Below are 16,225 nucleotides of genomic sequence, written 5' to 3' on the forward strand. Positions count from 1 at the left end.
TGTATTCGTACAAGTTGAGCTTGATTCAAATCAGAAAGTGCTGCGGTGAGCCGTTTTTTCAATGGACCGAAAACCGCAACATCAAGTGGCTGAAGCAAATGCGAGGTATGAGGAGGAAGTATAAGAAGTACAATTCGATTTTGAAGGCAGTGAGCTATAAAGCTTCCACTAATATGAGAATCGTGGCCATCGCAGATGAGAAGCCGATATTTGCCACCTGCTTTTGCACGAGTTGCAGGTTCGAAAACGCGTTTTAGCCATTCTAATCCATGAAGATTGCTTGTCCAGCCCTTTGTATTTGCTGAAAAGAACCAGCTACCAAGAACTTCCTTCGGAATCCAATTTTGAAGGACATTTTTACCTTTAAAAATCCCGAGTGGTGGAAGAATGGATCCATCCGCACAAATACACTCTACCATTGAAATCCACTCTTGACGGCCTGGATGTGCTTGATGTTTTGTACGAAGTGTAGAATCGATAATAATTCGAGTTGATTCCATTGTCCCAATTGAATGTCCAGATTCATCCATATTATATTCGTCTTTCTTCTCAATTCCATAATCCTGAATCGCTTTTTGATACGCGTCAAACCAAGTACTACATGTTTCCCTGGTTGCACCATCCATTCTTACAGATTCAATTCGACGGCCAATAACAACTGTAAGATGAGGATGTCGTTTGATAAATCGTGGAACCCATTTATGACCAAGAAGGTGTTGTGGTGGGAGTTCAAGGGAGTCAAATGAGAGGCAATCCAAATTATAAGTCCGTTTTGAACGTAACTCCTCAACCAATTCTTTTAACAACTAATGGCCTGGTGAATAGCCACTAATTGTCAATTGCTTTATCCACTTAAGAAGTACATTCTCTTGTACAGCAGAAAGTTTCTGTTGCGATTGACGTGCTTCAGAACGCGATGAACCCTCTTTGACGCGTCGCGTCACAGTATCTTTAGAAAGCCCCAGTTCTTTTGCAGCTTCATATGAAGACTTATACTTTCCATTTTGAACTCCTAATACTGCTTCAGAAAGTCGAGATTCCATTTCCTGCACTTTTAAACTTTTTCGACGGACCATTGTTGAATTGTTGCTTTTTTGATGGGGTGGTCCCCCACAATTAGACGCATTACGCCATTAGACGCATTACGCCATGACTTACGTTAGAGTATCCTATAATTCAAACCAGCTTTTCTGATAATCATACCTCCTACTATAGCACTAAGTACCATAGCAATATCATCTTCAATATAACCACTACTTATAATATAATTGACAATATATCAAATTTTTGAATCAATTGATTCAATAATTGTTGAATCATTAAAGATTGAAGAAAGGTGGTTAGTTAGAGCGGTGAGATTTATGAGGTGGCCGAAAAGTGGGGTGGCCGAAAAGTGGGGTACTGAACTTAATGTGGAGACTCACAAAATTTTGTACGGCCTCAGAACTCCCATAGCCGTTGAAGTCGTTGTAAATATGTACATCGTAGGGATCTTGGTTTCTCTTGTCACGTTCTTTGTCCAGTTTCTGGGCAAGCTCTACACCATCTTGAGATATGGGAAATCCTATATCAGATACCCTACTACACCATTCTTCGCCGAACTTCTGCCCTGGGTTTGGGAGATCCAAATCTTTACCCCGCCTCTTATCCTTCTGATCCTTCCTGCCATTTCCATCATTCTTGGTAGCATCTTCATCATCCTCCTCAGCCTTATCGTCCTCTCCATCTTCATCGTCCTCCTCATCTTCATCGTCGTAATCTGTGGACTTCCAATCAAGAACGATATAAGAGCGTTTCTTAGACAGCTAAAAAAGATAATTCAAGTCGGATTCAGGGTCTGGGTCTTTACTGCCGCGTTGCAAGAGATTATCTGCTAAGAAATGATAAGGAATCTTACAGTATTCGCATTCGAAAAGTTTACATCTCCACCCGCGATATCCGTACTTGAGGCAGGAGTGGCATTGGCAGCTGCTTTGGCAACCTTCGAGGAACTGTTGCTGCTAGCCGCTTTCCTCTTTGGTGGCATACTGAATGACCGAGTTTATGGTTGGAGGTGGGAGAGATTTGTAATTTTAAGCGAGGTGAAAACTACAAGGTATGTCTCTCGGGGATGGAGAATTGTAAGCGATCACTTTTCACGATACTGTACGTCGAATATCAACGCGTTTAAGATGCTCGGATACTTCTAAATGCGGGAAGCCGAGGTAGTAGAAGTACGCATAATTAGCGAACGCGGCTTGTTGTTGATACCACGTGATCTCGCAATCAGCCCCTCATCTTACGCGTTCACGTCACGTCGCGTAAACCTTATCAAAAATCGAGTCTCAACAGAACAAACTTACATGGTAAGGATTGGAACTGGGACTCGATTCAATCCTTTCTCAACTAGACCTGTCATCAAAATCATAATCTACTACATCTTCACCCACTCTTAGACTTTGTTGCTTACGAACTGTTGTCCACGTTGATATGAAAGGTTAAGGTCAATCTCGTATATCGCTCGCATCGATTGATGCCTCCTCGTCGACCCAACTTCAGCTACCCCGCAACGTAAGACAAGACATTGTCAAAGGTCACTGACACATACTAAACCACACTACCTCGCCATCAAACCTTCTCACAATGGAGGATCATGGGCTCGCGTTACATCGCGCGTTCCATGAGAAAGCTTTGGCAGTTGCACCTACAGCTGAAAGAGCACCGGGCGAATTTTGGGCAGCTGGTACGTGACTTATATCAAATGTCTAGATTGCTGACTGATTCACTTGCACTCAGTGCTTGAGCCTGATAAGAATGCCTCGAACTTGAATTCGGAAAATGTGCATTGGTTCAAGGTCAAAGGCAAACACACTGTTGCGAAAGTACAAAAAGCATTTCACAAGAAATGCGGGGTTATGGTTTTACTTCACCAAGGTCATCACATGGTACCGTTGACAAGCCAGATGCAACAAATCAATCATTTTAATGATAGATTTATCATTTTTTGGAGTACAAAAGCTGCTTCTGGCGATAACGTCTCTGACACCAGACGAACGCCATTACAATCAATCGATGATGCAACACAAAATCGCATGCAATCTGCATCTGAAACACCCAAAAAATTGAGGCCCGACCCTGAACCAACACTGGTTACGGTGAAGGCAGAACCAGTTGTCTCAACTATCTTTCCAAGCCCCTTCAACACGCCTGCCATCTCCCGCTCAGTGTCTGAAGTTGGACAGTTTCCAACCCCTAGACCTTTAGGATCAGGCTCAACTCAACTAAGTGCACCTGCGTCAGAACCCACTTCTGGTTATAAGGCGTTCGCTGACGCTCATCGTAAAAACTACTGGGAATCCAAAGGTACACCTGGTAGGTCATAGTCTGATGAAATCTGTATATTCCCAAGCTAATCGAGAACAGCTTCAATCGAGACTGATTTGATGGTGTCATGGGCTGTGTTAACGCCCGCATCGCGCCAATTCTGGGAATCGAAAGCTCGGAAGAATGGCAACAATACACCCTCACCGGGCAATTCTTCTGCGTCGAATCCCCTCCTAGGTTTCGAGTCCTTTGCTGAAATACATCGTGGGAACTACACAAGCTCAAGCGCAACACCCGGTAACTTCTACTCCAAATTAACATTTCCCATACCAGCTTATACTAACTACAAAGTAGCTGAAATCGACTCCTCTCTGCGCAGGACCTGGGATAAAATGCCAGCTCAAGCCCGTGAGTACTATTCAACAAAGGATGTCCAGAAGTCGAATCTTCCCATAGCAAATTACGGCCCTCCCTCGCCTAAACATGCTGTTGATACAAAGCACCTTTCAGAAACTCCCGGTATCTCAGCCAATGGCCCTCGTGCCCCCATGGTCGAAGATGAAACCATAATGGAGCCCGTAGATGACGACTTGGCGACAAAAAATGAAAATGGAAGCCCAAAACCAGAACCACAGACTGTCGAACTCGCAAAGCTTAGACTTCAAAAACTCATGGATGATAGCTCACCAGAAGTATTAGAAGAAGAGGTAAAGAAAACAAACGATTTCCTCAATGGCTTAAAAAAGCATCTCCAAGTACCGGAAGCTCAGGGAAACCAAGACATAAGCCATTGGCTGCAACAAATCGGTAAGTGTTACCAGTGTATTGTGTTCTTCCATTCTAACTATGCCTGTAGAAACTTTACAAGCCCAGGTTGTTGACACACCTACAATTATTGGCGTCGTTGGAAATACGGGTGCAGGTAAGAGTAGTGTAATTAATGCCATGCTTGATGAAGAACGCCTAGTGCCCACCAATTGGTATGTTTTTTGCTCCGCTAAGGAATTGAAATGCTTATAGACCTCTAGTATGCGCGCTTGCACCGCCGTTGTTACAGAAATTTCATGGAACTCTAGCGATGACCCGAACGAGAAGTATCGAGCAGAGATTGAGTTTATCCAAGAATCTGACTGGGAGAAAGACCTTGCACTTTCTCTGAACGAGTTGATTGATGTTTCTGGCAATGTAAGGAAAGAATCAAATCTTACTAAATGATATCCCTAATTTATTTTCAGGTCTCACGAGATTGTTCTAATGCAGAAACCGAAGCTGGAATTGCATATGCCAAGATCAAGGCGGGGAAGTAAAATAATTCATCATATACAATTTACTTTCTAAACATGTTCATTAGTCTACCCTAACAAAACGCATGAAACGCTAGCGAAATCTACCGTTGAGGAGCTTCTAGCCGAATTCGATTTTCGCAAAGTTCTCGGAACTACTAAAAGCATAGAGAAGTCCTCTCCAGAATTTTTCTACAAGGAACTTCAACGTTATGTTGACAGCAAAGAAAAGTCTACCAAAGAGAAAGGCAAATCTAGTGAGAAGAAGAAAGAGAAGAAGACTATGGAATTTTGGCCCTTGATCAAAGTTGTGAGGATCTTTGTAAAAGCCGATGCTCTCTCCACGTAAGTACCTGAAAAATAATTATGCGTTCGTTCAAAATGCTTATCGTTATTAGTGGAGCTGTTATTGTCGACTTGCCTGGTGTTCACGACTCAAATGCAGCTCGCGCCGCTGTGGCAGCTGGCTACATGAAACAATGCACCGGTACCACCTTAACTTCCTGGCTTTATTTGTGACTTTTCTCTAATAAGAAACCAGGTTTATGGGGTTGTGCGCCTATTAATCGAGCAGTCGACGATAAAGCTGCGAAGTCTCTATTGGGAGAATCGTTTAAACGCCAACTCAAGTATGATGGGGTAAGTGAATATGACAGACATCCTCGACTCCCAGATGCTAATCATTAAGTAGCAATTCTCGAGGATTACGTTTATATGCTCCAAGACTGATGATATCTCGGTCCTTGAAGCTTCAGATTCTTTGGGTCTTGAAGAAGTTATGACAGAAGATTATGCAAAGATTGACCAAATTGACAAAGAAGTTGATAAACTTAATGCAAACATTGCAGAATTAAAAGAAAGCATGGCTGTGTATAATGATGTCTATCACGATGCAGACGAGAGCCTAGATATTTGGGATGATCTGAGACGAGATTTAGATGCGGGTAAGACTGTTTACGCTCCCGAAGCTAAGCTTGAGAAATCTCCCAAGCGAAAGCGATCTTCTTCACCAAAGAAGCCACGCAAGAAGTCGAAGAAGTCCGAATCCGAAGATGATGACGATGATTTTATTGATGACGATGAGGATGAGGATCGGGAAGTAGAAGATGAAGCTTCTGACAATGAGACCGAAGATGAGGAAGAAGACCTGGACAGAGGCGAACCTTTAACAATCGAAGCTATTGAACAAAAGATTGACGAGCTCAAGGACACCAAAAAGAAAGCCCGTAAGGAAAAGGTTGCGATTGAACTTGCAATCAAAGATGTCAAAAATGAATCGAAGGGGTTCGGTGCGGAAAGAAAGGAAATTGATACCAGAATGAGAGCCATCTGTATTGATGGTCGCAACAATTATTCAAAGACCGCTATTCAGCAAGACTTTGCGACTGGTATCAAGGAACTCGACATGGAAAATGCTGAAGAGGAAGATGCCGAAAACTTCAACCCGGATGAGGACATCAGAGATTATGACGCCGTGGCTCGGAGTCTTCCAGTGTTTTGTGTTAGTAGCAGAGCCTATCAGCAGTTGAATGGAAGATTGAAAAAGGACGCTAAAATCCCGGGCTTTCGTAATGTCCAGGAAACCGAGGTACTTTGACTTGGTAGCCCTTAATTTTATGAACAACTGATAATTGATTCTTTAGATCCCACAACTTTAAGCACACTGCAAGAAACTCACCGAAGTTGGCTGATGTGCTGCTTGCCGTAGATTTCTAAATTCTCTTCTTCAGCTTGTGTTGTCCTTGTCCTTATGGTCCAACAATGATGAAACCAATGTCAATCTTTCAGATTCGCAAAAGGCCATGGAGGCGCGCTGGCTTCAGAAAAACGTAAAGGAATTAGAGGAAAGCCTCGATAAGGCTGTAGGAAAGTGTGTTAAGGAAATGAAAGACGCTCTGACCGAGAATATTTTCGAAAAGTTCAGCGAAGTGATCCCTTTGGCTGCGGACCAGGCCCCTGGAATTGTTGCGAAATGGGGCTCCCCCGTCAACAAAATGGATCGTGCAGCCGGCGGTTTGCATTTCCAGACGTACAAGGGTAAGCTCTCTCCAGACGAATAGTATTACCACGCTAACGATACTAGCCGTTACTCGTAGAGATGGTGTTTATGGAAACAAGAGTGGTAAGACCTTATCGCATAGTCTTTAGAAGAATCCAAAGCTAACGGCCCAAGGAACATATGATTTTAACAGCGACTTGACGGAGCTAATCATGAAATACCTGGCAAGCCATTGGGAGAAGAATTTTTCCCGAAGACTTCCCTCTGTATTGCGTAGTTTCACTACAAATGCCAATCTGATTCTGAAAAAGTTTCATCAGGCAGTTGAGAGTAGAAGCGTCAAAAATGGTTCTGGAATTGCTGGCTTGTCAATGCTGTCTCAACAACTCCGAACTTACGAAGCAACTTTCTCCATCTTAACCACGGAAATGGTCGAAGCTATTAACAATCTTCAACGTGATGCCAATCGAGAGTTTGTGCCTGTAATAGCTAGGAGCTTGGCACCTTCTTATCAATACTGTGCTAATGAAAAGGGTACGTTGAAATCTTGCTTTTCCATTCATTTTGGTGTTGATATTATTTCAAGGAGCTGGCATGTACATGCGCATGAAAGGCCATATGCGTGCTCAAATTGATCAGAAACGCAACTTTATGTTCAAAGAATGCTGTGATGAAGTCAAGACAAGTCTTAATAAGATGTGTAGACGAGTCGAAGAGAGCATGAACAACAAGACCGATGAAGTTTATTTGCTTCTGCGTAGGGACTATTTGCAGGTCCTCAATGATGCTCAAGTTGGTGGGGAAGTAATGCCAAAATGGGAACGTCACATGAGATTGCAAGTTGCTCGTGCATTGGAGACCTATGAAAAGGATGAAGCAGAGAAGGTTCTCAATAGCGTGAAGGATGAAAGATCTGAAGAGACTGAATTTTTGAAAGAGGATGAGGCCATGAAGGATGCTAAAGCCGAAGAGCCAGTTGGTGGAAAGGGCGATGAACTTGCCGAAGGCAGTGCAGCTCAGGATGACGAACTTGACGTTGGTGCCGAAGGAAATGATGCAGCAGAGGCAGTTGCTGTCAAAAATGAGCAACCCACGGATGCAGAGACCCGCGATAACGAGGAGTCTGAAACTCATCAAGAAGCTCCTGAAATAGAATCTTCTAAAATGGATGTTGATGCTTCAGCTGCTGAAGTTTCTTCTGCTAGTCTTCCTCCTGCCGAAGTTACCCCAACAGAAGCTGTCTTGGCCGAAGCTACTCCGACCGAAAGTACTTCGACCGAAACTTCTGAGCTCCCTTCCGCCTAGACACCTATCTGCTTTAGCCTTGCTGCTCATCAAGCCACAATCTGCATTGTATTTTTGTAAGATATTCGTCGCATTCTCTTTCTACTACGGCGGCGTTTACGGATATAACACAATTTTCAGAATAATGATTTTCCAAGACGCACGGACGGTCTTTTATTTCTGCTTCTGGCTATGGCTTTATTTAGAAGTATCTGGGTAGAAAACTAGCTAATGATGGGATACGATGACTGGGATTCAGTTCAACTAAGATTGGGTTGAAAACAAATGCTGGGGATTGTTGCTTCAAAGGGTCGTTATGATGGGTATCTGCCTAAGAGTATCTTGATATGATGTCTGCTGGTTATGAGCTAGTGTATGAGGTAGAAAATCAATATCTACAAGTCCTGATAGCTGTGAGGCGTTTCTGTTAGCCGCTATGAAGACCAAAAAGGAGCAGTCCATCGTATATGCCTAATTATACTGAGCTCAAGTCACCTCGAGGATTTGACGGCAAGGTGAGCGTACGGGAGCCTCAATTACTCCGCATTCACGTATTTGGATTGATGTCAACTGTACACGTTCGGTAATCATATAACAGATCTTTCACGATGTTCTTATTGATGTCACATTCTAGAAATTGTTTGTTGAGAAGATCTCTGGATTACGAAGGAGCGAAGGTATGACTTCTTTCAGGTGTTCATCCCTATGCTGAGCAACAACTAGGGTAAGAACGAACGGCGAAAGGAGGTAGATTTCTCGTGTTATAATGCAAAGCTCCAACCCGTTCATTATCATCATCATTCACATAATCATTACGCTCGTTCAATATTCACGAACATTTATTTACTTTGCATAGATAGCTACTTTATTATCATTGTCTTTATTAAAAAAAATATTTTAGCAAAGATTAGAATATTCATTCAATATGGGTTTTCGACCCAACCCAGCCCTATCATCCATTCGTGCTTTATTGGCGGAACCCAAATTATCAGAGATCATTATTCATCTAACATTCGCGTCTTCGTCACTTTCGAGAGCAATCCATGCTTTAAGGAAGACGATAAGCCATAACAAGCTCTCTAATGCAAGATTCCAGCAATCTATATCCAAAAATCTTAACATAGTTCCAAGAAAACACGACCTTCATCCTTGGAAATTCATCAACGTCGAGCTAAATTTCGAAGGGGCAGAATATATACCATTAATTGACGAAAAACTGGAGGATATTTTGAGAGATTTTGCCTGTAATTTGGGGAATTTCGAAGGTTGTCCTGTTTCCGTGGGTACGACTCGATTCCTACCAGATATTGCGTCTTATGTTCATGGATCGGTGAATGTACGTGTTTCCCTTGATCCAGATTTTGTCCCAGCTGAAGTTAAGCCTGATGGGATACCCAATTGCTTAGCTAGAATACTTACCGATACCATATTGATAGCACGATGAACTACTCCATTACATTCTTCGCCCTCGTATATTCAATGGATATCCGGCTCGACAATTACACCATACGGAAATTCCAAATACCGATTTAACTCCCTGTAGCAAAGCTGATGCAAAAATGGTACAATATACCTCAATTGGTCTTCGGTTGAGTGGTCTTAAGCTACGTGAAGATTGTCATGAACTCTCAAGATCTACACGAGAATCCAGTTCGGATTCGACATCAAACGATAGCTCAGGGGAAAAGCCTCTTATAAAATCAGCCTTTTCCGAACTCTCTGAAGAGCTCAATAAACAATCTCAACAGCAAATACAGCAACCACTAATACCTCAAATCATGGGAGCGACTACTAAGGGACAGCCAATAACTGATGACCAAACGATGCAGGATCACCAAATGAGGAAGATGCAGATGCTGGCCAACGCTAAGCATTCCAACTACCAAATACCTACACACATGACAACCACCATGAAAGACGAGCCTTTAGAAACCACCAACTCTTCTAGTGATCTAGATGAAGGTGGAGCTCCAATATTTATCAAACCAACCCCGGATTGCTTTGAGGTGGTCAAAGAATGGCTAGAACAGGTTGAAACGGAACGACAAGATACCAAGAAAAAGTTATGGTCAAATTATTTGCAGAGTGACAACTCTGGTACAATTCTTGAATGGCCATGGGTAGAAACTGAGCTACATGGAGCTTTGCAACGGCTTGCCGTGGCAGAAAGCCCTACCCTAGTAGTGAAATCTAGGTCGGACAGTGAAGAAGTGACTTCTTCAATTTCAGAAAGCATTTCATCCAAGGCAAGCCCGGAGCAATTAGCTTCAACTGGCCTTGGGAGCGTAACAAGTCTCGAGACGCCTTGCAATGCTCCATCCGTAGCAGATGCCAAAGAATCGACTTCATCTATTTCAGAATGTCTTTCTCATCTTCGTGGAGGAGATGCTTCAAACAGAAACAGTTTCGGACAATACTTCAGCAGGATCACCGGGAGAGTTTTTCATTACAACTTTCAGCATCATATTGATCTTGGTTATGGTGGTTCCAACTTTGCTACGGAATCGTTTCCTGAATATGATCCAAGGGTGGACTTGATGTACCTGAATGACTTTAATGGTATCTATCCGACTGATATAAGACGCGGCATTCGGAGCACTGATTCTCATGAAATTCTCATCGTCAAGCTCAATCCTGAATTTTCAACTCGAGTCAATCGGCTTGAAAGCTCGAGCGCCGAATCTAAATCAGAAAACCATCACGACTTCATGAAGAATCTCGACATCAGCACTAATTCTACACATTCGTACGCTGGACTTGAGATTGAAATGAAACTAAGGGGAGGGACCAGTAAGACGGCTGAAAGTCTCTCGATTAATCGCCCCTCAAAGTCATCGCAGGTTAGCCACAAACGCGATAAATTGCGTGCGATGGTTAAAATTCCTTTGAAATCTATCAAAGATATGTTTTGTTATAAATTCAAGAAACAACCTCTGAACAAAGATGCTGAAGATAGTGATGAGTACGAAGGCAGCGAAGGAATTAGCGATAAATTTAAGATGCCATTGGAAACAATGGAAGGGAAAAAGGGCGAGGAAAGAGGGGAATCTTTGGCTGGCAAGTTTGAAGACAAGATTCAAAAGAAAGAGAAAAGACTCGGTGTAAAAACTAGCTATCGGCTGATAAGTCATTCCATCCTCAGTGCAAAGCTTGCAAGGAAAATATCACAAAAAAGAAGGAATTTGGCACGAATTGCTCAACGCCAATTATTTCGTAGTTCATCGCCTGAACCCAAGCCCTACGGACCGACGAAAATTTACTTGAGAAATCAAACACAGTTGCGGGGAGGAATTGGGAATGAACGTGAGGCTAGATTTTTCAAGGAAACCAGGCTAAGATTTGCGCGATTAATAAGACATCGCTCAGAAAGTGAAGGAGCAATAGCTGGACCTGCTCCAGCAACGACGGGAAATGTCATGCCCGGCACAGAAGATGGATTGCAAAGACATCATCGAGATGATAGCGGTGTCTCAGGGGTGGAGGATGAGCAGAGTGGAGATAAAAATAAAACTGTAGAAGATGAAAGTCCTCGACAAGTTGTCAATCTTTCGGAACAGGGAGCAGAAACTGTTGAGACGGTTCGAGAGGTGGATTCGGATACATCGGAGGAGAGAGACAATGTAGTGCAGGTTGAACATGTTGAGTATGTTGAAGATGCTGAGTCTCCGAAGGCTTCGGAGCCGGAACAGACTTCACGACGACGATCTGAAATACAGCAAGAAGACAACGAGACAGAACCTGATACGCAACGACGATTTAGAAATGAACTTCTGGATATCCTGTGGAAATTTCTTGCTCTCAAGGAAGAAATCTGGTTTAAGCGTAATGCTATTATACACGGCGCTCCTACTTCCAAGCACAACTTCGAAGCGCAACTTAGCGCCAATGAAGTGGATGATATTCGTCAATATGTACAGAATAGTTGCGAAATGGTAGATGTGAGCAATGAGCCACGCGATGCTGTTACTTTTCCTAACTTTGTTACACGCGCGAATAATCACTTGTTGAGGGCACGTCGCGTGCGTGAAATATTTGATAATTGGTATACGAGAGAAGGGCAACAGCAGAGACAAGATGGTTCTTCCTCGAATGCGCGTGAAGGATCTTCGGAGACTGGTAAACCTAGTTCAGTTAAGGCAATAGGTGCGGGAGTCTTGGATAGTTGGCCTTTCGCCGCAGCTCCGAGTGAAAACTTTAGACGCGATAGAAATACTACTAGTGAGACGGATGCAGATATCGCGAGAACTTCTTCTGATACGCAGTTATTTCGTAGAAGGTCATCACTAATTTTAGCTCCGCTTCCGGATCTGTTCCCAGCGCCTCATCCGGGCCAAACATTTCGAGGTGAAACACGTGGGGAATCTTCGAGAGGTCGTGCTGGTGGAAAAGGAGGCAGTAGTATCGCTGAGAAGATAGATATCTTGAGGGCGAAGAATAACATTCCTAAGACTAACATTTCTTCGAAAGTTTCTAAAATCAAACCCATTGTTATGACCACTAATAGTAACGAGGCTTCACAAGGCGGTATGCCAAACTGTCACGAGCAAAATGAGGACCACGTATACCAAGAGCCCATCCCCGAAGCAACCATGCAGAGACTCCGAGACTTGGGAGCCTCGCGCGTGGAAGCTGTTAATCTGCTCAATGCTACTGCGGGTAATGCGGATCGTGCGGCTGAAGTGCTGCGAGCTGAGAATCCGCTCGCACAGGAAGATATGAGGAATTTGCTTGTGGATCCGCAGAATGATTTGCAGCAGGTGATCATGGTGACGGGGGTTCCGCCGCGAAGAGCTTTTTTGGCACTGCTGGTTAGTGAGAGTGATGTTGGGGGCGCGATTGATCTTTTGATGGGTGAGGCGATGGGGGCGACGACGAATGAGGAGATGCCGGTTGATGAGGGTATTGGCGAGGAGGATAGTGCGAATGGGTCGAGTGAGAATGAGGCGAAGGGAGGTGGCGAGGGAAAGGAGGGGGAGGAGAGTAGTAGTGAGGGGTCGGATGGGGAGGTCGCGGTGACGGGTGGTGGATTCGAATCGCTCGTTGGTGAGACGGGAGATAATGAGGGGGGAGATGAGGTTAGGGAGGTTAGTAGTGAAGGAGCGGATGTTGATGCTGATGCTGTTGAATCGGATGAGGAATGCCAGCCCCTTGTTGATAAGACGGGGAAGACTGTTGAGCATGATGTACACGTTGAAGACGACATAGCTAATGATGCAGAAGACAATGAAGATAATAGTGCAGGCCAGACTCCCACTATCGAGGTGGCGATGGTATTTACTTCTCGAAAAGGAAAAGAAAGAGCAGAGGGTTATGATCTCTGATAATTGGGCAGATGTTCCGAAAGGGCTGGGTTTGGCGAATAGCTGTATGTTTTTTTTTTCTTCTTTCTTGTTCTTTTTTTATAGAAAAGATCAGCGGATTGTATATAAATAGCGGGTTTGAGAGACAATTGGAATACTTTAGCGTATGATTGATGTTTTCACTAGTGCTTGATTGTGAATAGGAAAGTGAAAGATAATTGATTGGGGTTTGTATCTTATGATGGATGGTATGATCGGCTAGTTCATAATTGGTCTTGTAGTAGGGGATGCTAATCGCATTCATTGCTTCTGCCTCTTATTCGGTTTGAAGTTCTGTTTACATCTGAGTAGACTGCGGAGAGGCGGAGGGAGTGGGGGAGTGAGGTATCAAAGGTGGAAGCGCTAGCTTTTGGTTCCCCCTTGATCTGTTCATTTGAAATTTAGGAAAGCGAGCTTCTCTCTTGATGCAAGCAATATATAATATCATAATAGTAGCAAAACAGTCAAAAGAAATACAGGCCCAGCCTACTATATGACCGGCAGCACTATATCACAAACCGCTCACTCCTCTTCACCTCTTCTCCTCACCTCCGCAAAATCACTCAACACCTTATTCAATCCCTCTCTGCGCATACAATTTTCAAACTTCCAACTTCCCGCCAAAGCATCCAATTGATCTTCATCCAGCCCTCTAAACAGCTCTGCAAATTCGTCCGAAAAACTCTTCACAGCGTACGTTTGTACTACTCCTCTCAAAATCTGTCTTTGAATACCCCACGTTGTCGGGTATTCTTCTTTGGCCTTTGGAGCATTTTTTTCGATCCACTTTACGAGCGGATCTAATGCTTTATCTAGCGATTCCGAAGCAGGGGGTCCCCAGAGATCGAGCTGGAGCGCGCGTTTCTTTTCGACGAAGGAGGAGATGAGGGAATTGTATGGGGAGGAGGGAGATGTGGTGACCATGCCTTGGAGACCGAGATCTTTGTAAAGCCAGATACTCCAAGGAATTTGGTATTTATCGTAGATGTGGAGTTGGGCGCCTAGGAGAGAGTAGCGCTGGGCGTTTATTTCCGAGGCGTTGGGTTCGAAAGATGGGTCGGCGTAGACGGGACCGAATTCGCCATTCCAGCTGGGGACGGTGTGGGTTTGCATGAATTTGCATTTACGTAGGAAACTCGATTCGAGTTGGTCGATTTGGGCGGGGGAATTGGTGAAAGGGGTACCGGTTGGGAATCCCATGGATGAATAGTCGTGTAGAGAGTAGGCGCAGTTGGGAAGGATGGTGGTGAAGTGTTTCCATTCCATGGCGAAGGTATTTCCGTCTAGCCAGAGAATGTGATCAGGGTCTACTTGGCGAATTTCAGATTCGAAGCGGGTGTAGAATTCTGGGAGACGATGGTGTTGGGGATCGCAGGGCTCGTTGATGGGATTAAAGCCTGCTACCCATGGGTTATCGCGGTAGCGGGCGGCGATTTGCGACCACAACCATATTGTACGATCTTGATGATCTTTGTGGTCCCAGAAAGAGGCATAGTTTGATGGGTTATCGGAATGCCATTCTGGGTTTTGCGAACCAGGGACAGTGTGCATGTCGAGAATTGTATAGATCTTATGTTTGGCGCACTATTTGTGTTAATATATGTAGATATAGAGATTCAAGATAAACTTACAAGATCAACAACACGATCCAAATGTTTGAACCCACTTTCTTTCAAAACTCTTGGATTCATATCATCTTCAAAATGACGATAATTGAATGGCAAACGTAGACAATTCAAGCCCAGACTAGCAAAGAATTTGGCATCTTCTTCCATGAAGAAATACTCTAGAAACTTATCAAAGAAGAACTCATATTTCTCCTTGCCGAGGACTTTTAACATGGCAGCTCGATGCTGATGTTCCTGGGCTGGAAAGCCAGTGATGAAGTTCTCCATGTTCATCCATCCTCCTAGACCCGCTCCACGGAGGATGACTGATTTGCCAAATTTGTCGACGATTTGATTGCCTTTTACCCGAAGTATGCCGTTAGACATGTTGTAAATAGGAGAGCAGCTTGGTAACTTGTACGACTATAATAAGAGTGCCAACAAAAAGTTCTCTATTGAAAGAACTTTCAATCATAAGAATAAAGAGAAATTTTACACGTCTCGCAACACAAATTTATATAGTTATACATTTTATGTAATTGAAGTCAAGATCTTTGCATTTAGGCTGATGTTCAAAGTTGTAAATATTACTATTCCTGTATAACCCCACCTGTGCTCCCCCACGTTTCCTCTATTTTATCCGAACCAAGAGTAGAATTTGATCAACGACATAACTGTTCAACCGTGCCAATCAGACCACTAGATCCTGAGATTGAAGCACTTGCTTAAAGTAAAAAATTGTTGCTGGGTCAAGTGGTGAATGGGATATATATTCCGGGTGAGCGGTTGGAGGCTCGGGTATACATGGAACACGGAAGGACTTTGGGACGCAATTGATCAATATTCAAAGCTTGCCGAGAGAATGTCAAGTCATTTCCCTAGATTGTGTTTGAGCAGGTATCGTAGTAGAAGAACCTAAACTTTCAGCATGATACCATTTCATCCACCTTGGAGACATGGTCTGATTATAGAGAAGGTAAACTTCTTCCCAACTATGGGAAGTATATGGTTAGGCAGAGGAAGGGAGATATGATGAGTTTGTAATCTATAAGGCCAAGTCTTTCGATGTGGCCACTCTCAATGAATGGATACTTTTCGAGTAGCAAGATATCAATAACCTTCACACAAGGATAGATCTTTATCCTGAATACAGCTTGAACAATACGCACTGTATAATATCAGGATGCATCCGTACGAGCACTGTTGAAATAGTCTGCCTCCACGGCAGTGGCCCCTGGAGGGCCAGCGGAGCGTCATCTTCAATCACAGAGCTCTCCAGAAGTAGATTCGAAAAGATTGCTTCTTTGCACATAGTCTCCTGTGATCCTCCTGTGACCTCCTCCGAAAATCACCCCAAATCATTCAAACGCCGACCTCGGTTCACCTCCAACACGTGATACATCAAAATTA

General features: G+C 43.7%; 4 protein-coding genes across 4 annotated transcripts; 2 read left to right on the plus strand and 2 right to left on the minus strand.

Annotated features, from left to right (window-relative positions):
- Positions 1-1,206: 1,206 nt before the first annotated feature.
- Positions 1,207-2,026, minus strand: EAF01_006316 (uncharacterized protein; the record flags this gene model as incomplete). Its single annotated transcript, XM_038914570.1, has 3 exons — positions 1,207-1,209; positions 1,425-1,805; positions 1,898-2,026. The coding sequence occupies 3 exons, from the start codon at positions 2,024-2,026 to the stop codon at positions 1,207-1,209; spliced, it is 513 nt and encodes a 170-aa protein (XP_038769525.1).
- Positions 2,027-2,622: 596 nt separating this feature from the next.
- On the plus strand, positions 2,623-7,890 carry EAF01_006317 (uncharacterized protein; the record flags this gene model as incomplete). The annotated part of the gene is made up of 15 exons (XM_038914571.1): positions 2,623-2,722; positions 2,776-3,351; positions 3,403-3,600; positions 3,658-4,110; positions 4,160-4,283; positions 4,332-4,488; positions 4,573-4,606; positions 4,655-4,931; positions 4,985-5,073; positions 5,128-5,225; positions 5,278-6,174; positions 6,317-6,623; positions 6,670-6,708; positions 6,760-7,119; positions 7,172-7,890. 15 exons carry the CDS (start codon positions 2,623-2,625, stop codon positions 7,888-7,890), a joined length of 4,428 nt encoding a protein of 1,475 aa, XP_038769526.1.
- Positions 7,891-9,428: 1,538 nt separating this feature from the next.
- On the plus strand, positions 9,429-13,190 carry EAF01_006318 (uncharacterized protein; the record flags this gene model as incomplete). Its single annotated transcript, XM_038914572.1, has 1 exon — positions 9,429-13,190. One exon carries the CDS (start codon positions 9,429-9,431, stop codon positions 13,188-13,190), a length of 3,762 nt encoding a protein of 1,253 aa, XP_038769527.1.
- Positions 13,191-13,310: 120 nt separating this feature from the next.
- Positions 13,311-15,320, minus strand: EAF01_006319 (uncharacterized protein). The gene is made up of 2 exons (XM_038914573.1): positions 14,840-15,320; positions 13,311-14,792 (listed from the first exon to the last, which is right to left on the minus strand). Exons 1-2 carry the CDS (start codon positions 15,200-15,202, stop codon positions 13,731-13,733), a joined length of 1,425 nt encoding a protein of 474 aa, XP_038769528.1. The 5' UTR covers positions 15,203-15,320; the 3' UTR covers positions 13,311-13,730.
- Positions 15,321-16,225: the final 905 nt, after the last annotated feature.

The sequence above is a fragment of the Botrytis porri genome (genome assembly GCF_014898465.1).
Source record: "Botrytis porri strain MUCL 3234 chromosome Unknown BPOR_008, whole genome shotgun sequence".
Classification (NCBI taxonomy): Eukaryota; Fungi; Ascomycota; class Leotiomycetes; order Helotiales; family Sclerotiniaceae; genus Botrytis; species Botrytis porri.

What these genes read in the sequence shown, in the direction of transcription:
- EAF01_006319 (XM_038914573.1), bottom strand. Translation starts at nt 15,202, where the DNA reads ATGTCTAACGGCATACTTCGGGTAAAAGGCAATCAAATCGTCGACAAA. An exon ending in TGGATCGTGTTGTTGATCTT is followed by an intron (nt 14,793 to 14,839) that starts GTAAGTTTATCT and finishes TAACACAAATAG; the next exon opens with TGCGCCAAACATAAGATCTA.